The 2,481-nt window shown below is 20.0% G+C and overlaps 2 protein-coding genes across 2 annotated transcripts in view; one reads left to right on the forward strand and one right to left on the reverse strand.

Moving 5' to 3' along the window:
- Window positions 1–149: 149 nt before the first annotated feature.
- PRSY57_0204500 (hypothetical protein) lies at window positions 150–1,523 on the forward strand (the record flags this gene model as incomplete). The annotated part of the gene is made up of 1 exon (XM_012905481.2): window positions 150–1,523. The coding sequence occupies one exon, from the start codon at window positions 150–152 to the stop codon at window positions 1,521–1,523; it is 1,374 nt and encodes a 457-aa protein (XP_012760935.2).
- A 681-nt stretch (window positions 1,524–2,204) lies between these two features.
- The window catches only part of PRSY57_0204600 (DNA-directed RNA polymerase II 16 kDa subunit, putative), a gene marked incomplete at both ends in the record, with an annotated part of 920 nt that continues 643 nt past the window's right edge, over window positions 2,205–2,481 (reverse strand). The window contains one exon of the mRNA XM_020114394.1: window positions 2,205–2,457. Within this exon, the coding sequence (XP_019970865.1) occupies window positions 2,205–2,457 (253 nt within the window). The remainder of the gene's footprint in view (window positions 2,458–2,481) is intronic.

Below are 2,481 nucleotides of genomic sequence, written 5' to 3' on the forward strand. Positions count from 1 at the left end.
TTTTTTTTTTTTTTTTTTTTTTTTTTTTTTTTTTTTTTTTCTTTTTTTTCTTTTTTTTTCTTTTCTTTTCTTTTCTTTTCATTTAATTATATTTTATTTTTTATTATTTTTATTTTTTGTTTCAGTTAAATATTTTTGCGAGTATGCAGATGAATGAAGAGAACATTATTACGAGGAAGATAAATTGTCTGAGAAGTACTTATGAAGAAAAAAAATTAAGATATAATGATGATGATATGATAAATAAGAATTATGAAGACCTTCTAGATAAAATTGAAGAATGTGTAAAGTTAAGAAATGGATATAAAATATGTTTTGTTTTAAAAGTATCGCAAATACCTCTTGACATTTATGTTATTGACAATATTAATGAAAATGATGTAAGAAGGATGATAAAAAAGAAAAATAGTTATAATAATAATATATTAAAACCATTTGAACAATTAATATTAGATCATTTTAATATTATAAAAATATTATGTAATAAAAATAATATTAATTGGGATACATTAATAAATACAAGTTGTAAATTCTTATCTACTTTTCTTCAAATTTATTGTGATAATCTATGGTTATTACCATATTTATTAACGATTTGTTCCTTTTTAAATAATATAAGTACATTAGCAGATTCATATATTACTAGTAATAAAAATGATATATATAATGAAGAAAACGAAGATATAAATAATAAAAATAAATATACTATTGAAGTCCTAAATTCTATTAGAGGGAAAATAGGTATTGTTAAAGGAGATATAGAAAAACATGGTGGATTTGTTATATTAATGTTTCAATCCATTAAATTATGTATGAAATTAAATAATATGCAAATCACATCAAGCTTTTTAAAAATTATCAACTCTACGGATATTAATTATTCATATATACCAACATCTTTTATCGTTTTATTCAAAAACCAATTAGGGAAATTATATTTACAAAAGTTAGAATATGAAAAAGCAGAAAGTGAATTCATTTGGGCATTTTCTAATTCAAATAAAAGCAAAATTGAATTTAGAAAAATCATTCTTGAATCACTAATAACCATAAGATTAAATAAAGGTTTATATCCACCGAAAAAATTATTACAAAAATATAAACTTTCAATCTATATAGATATTATTTATTCTATAAAAAGAGGCAATATTTTCTTATATAATAATGTTATGAATAACTTTTCTAATTATTTCTTTCGTAAAGGTTTAAATGAATGTATAGAACAAATTCATTTTATTGTTAAAAGAAATCTTATCAAAATTGTTGTGGATTGGTGGAATAAAATGGTTCAAGAAAATAATCAACAAAATAAATTATATAAAGTACCTATTTATTTATTTCATCATATTTTCAAATGGGCACATATAACACAACATCATTCATATTTAGAAACAATATGTATTATAACATCACTTATCTTATTTCGTTATATTAATGCATATATATCTTATGATAATAATATATTGGTCTTGAGTAAAAATGACCCCTTCCCATCCCTTTCCCACAATCAAGGGCCTCGCTAGGAAATCAAATAGGTATAAAGGGAAATGTGTAAGGGTATAAACCAATACAAATAAATAAATAAAAATATATATATATGTGAATAAATTTATATTTATTCGATACATATTATGCTTTATATTTATTGGATGAATATTATGCTTTATATTTATTGGATGATTATTATGCTTTATATTTATTGGATAAATATTATGCTTTATATTTATTGGATGAATATTATGCTTTATATTTATTGGATGATTATTATGCTTTATATTTATTGGATAAATATTATGCTTTATATTTATTGGATAAATATTATGCTTTATATTTATTGGATAAATATTATGCTTTTTTTTTATTATTATTTTTTTTTTTTTTTATGATGTAGCCTTTATATGGCTAACTTTTTATGTCTTTTTAAAAACGAATAAGTAAAACTGTTTTTTTAAAAAAAAAAGAAAAAAAAAATATAGTTTATATATAAAAAAATATATTTTTTGTATATATGTAAATATTTAAAAAAAATAAATCTTCATCATAAACAATAAAAATATAAATAAATAGATACACACATATATATAAATACATATATATATATATATATATATATATATATACATATATATATATATATATTTACATATGTATTTATTATTTTTGTGTAATCCTCGGTATGATATGAGGTACTGCCCTTGCTCATTTTAAGAAACGTACATTTTATAGCTTATAAGATGTTCTAAAATAGAATTTAAGGTTTCGTCATTTAAACGAATTAACGAAGGAATTAAATATCTAGCTTCTAATATGGTCTTAGGTAAAAGATTGACTAACATGGCTATTTCATATTCATGTAAATCGCCTATACGTTCTAAGTTAGTTCTAATATCGACAATTGAACTTCTATTTTTTATTGCAGCAAATTTATTGGCATAATCATAGGACGATTTAATCAATCTTCAAAAAAAAAAAAAAAAAAAA

Source organism: Plasmodium reichenowi, chromosome 2 (genome assembly GCF_001601855.1).
Source record: "Plasmodium reichenowi strain SY57 chromosome 2, whole genome shotgun sequence".
Taxonomy (NCBI): domain Eukaryota; phylum Apicomplexa; class Aconoidasida; order Haemosporida; family Plasmodiidae; genus Plasmodium; species Plasmodium reichenowi.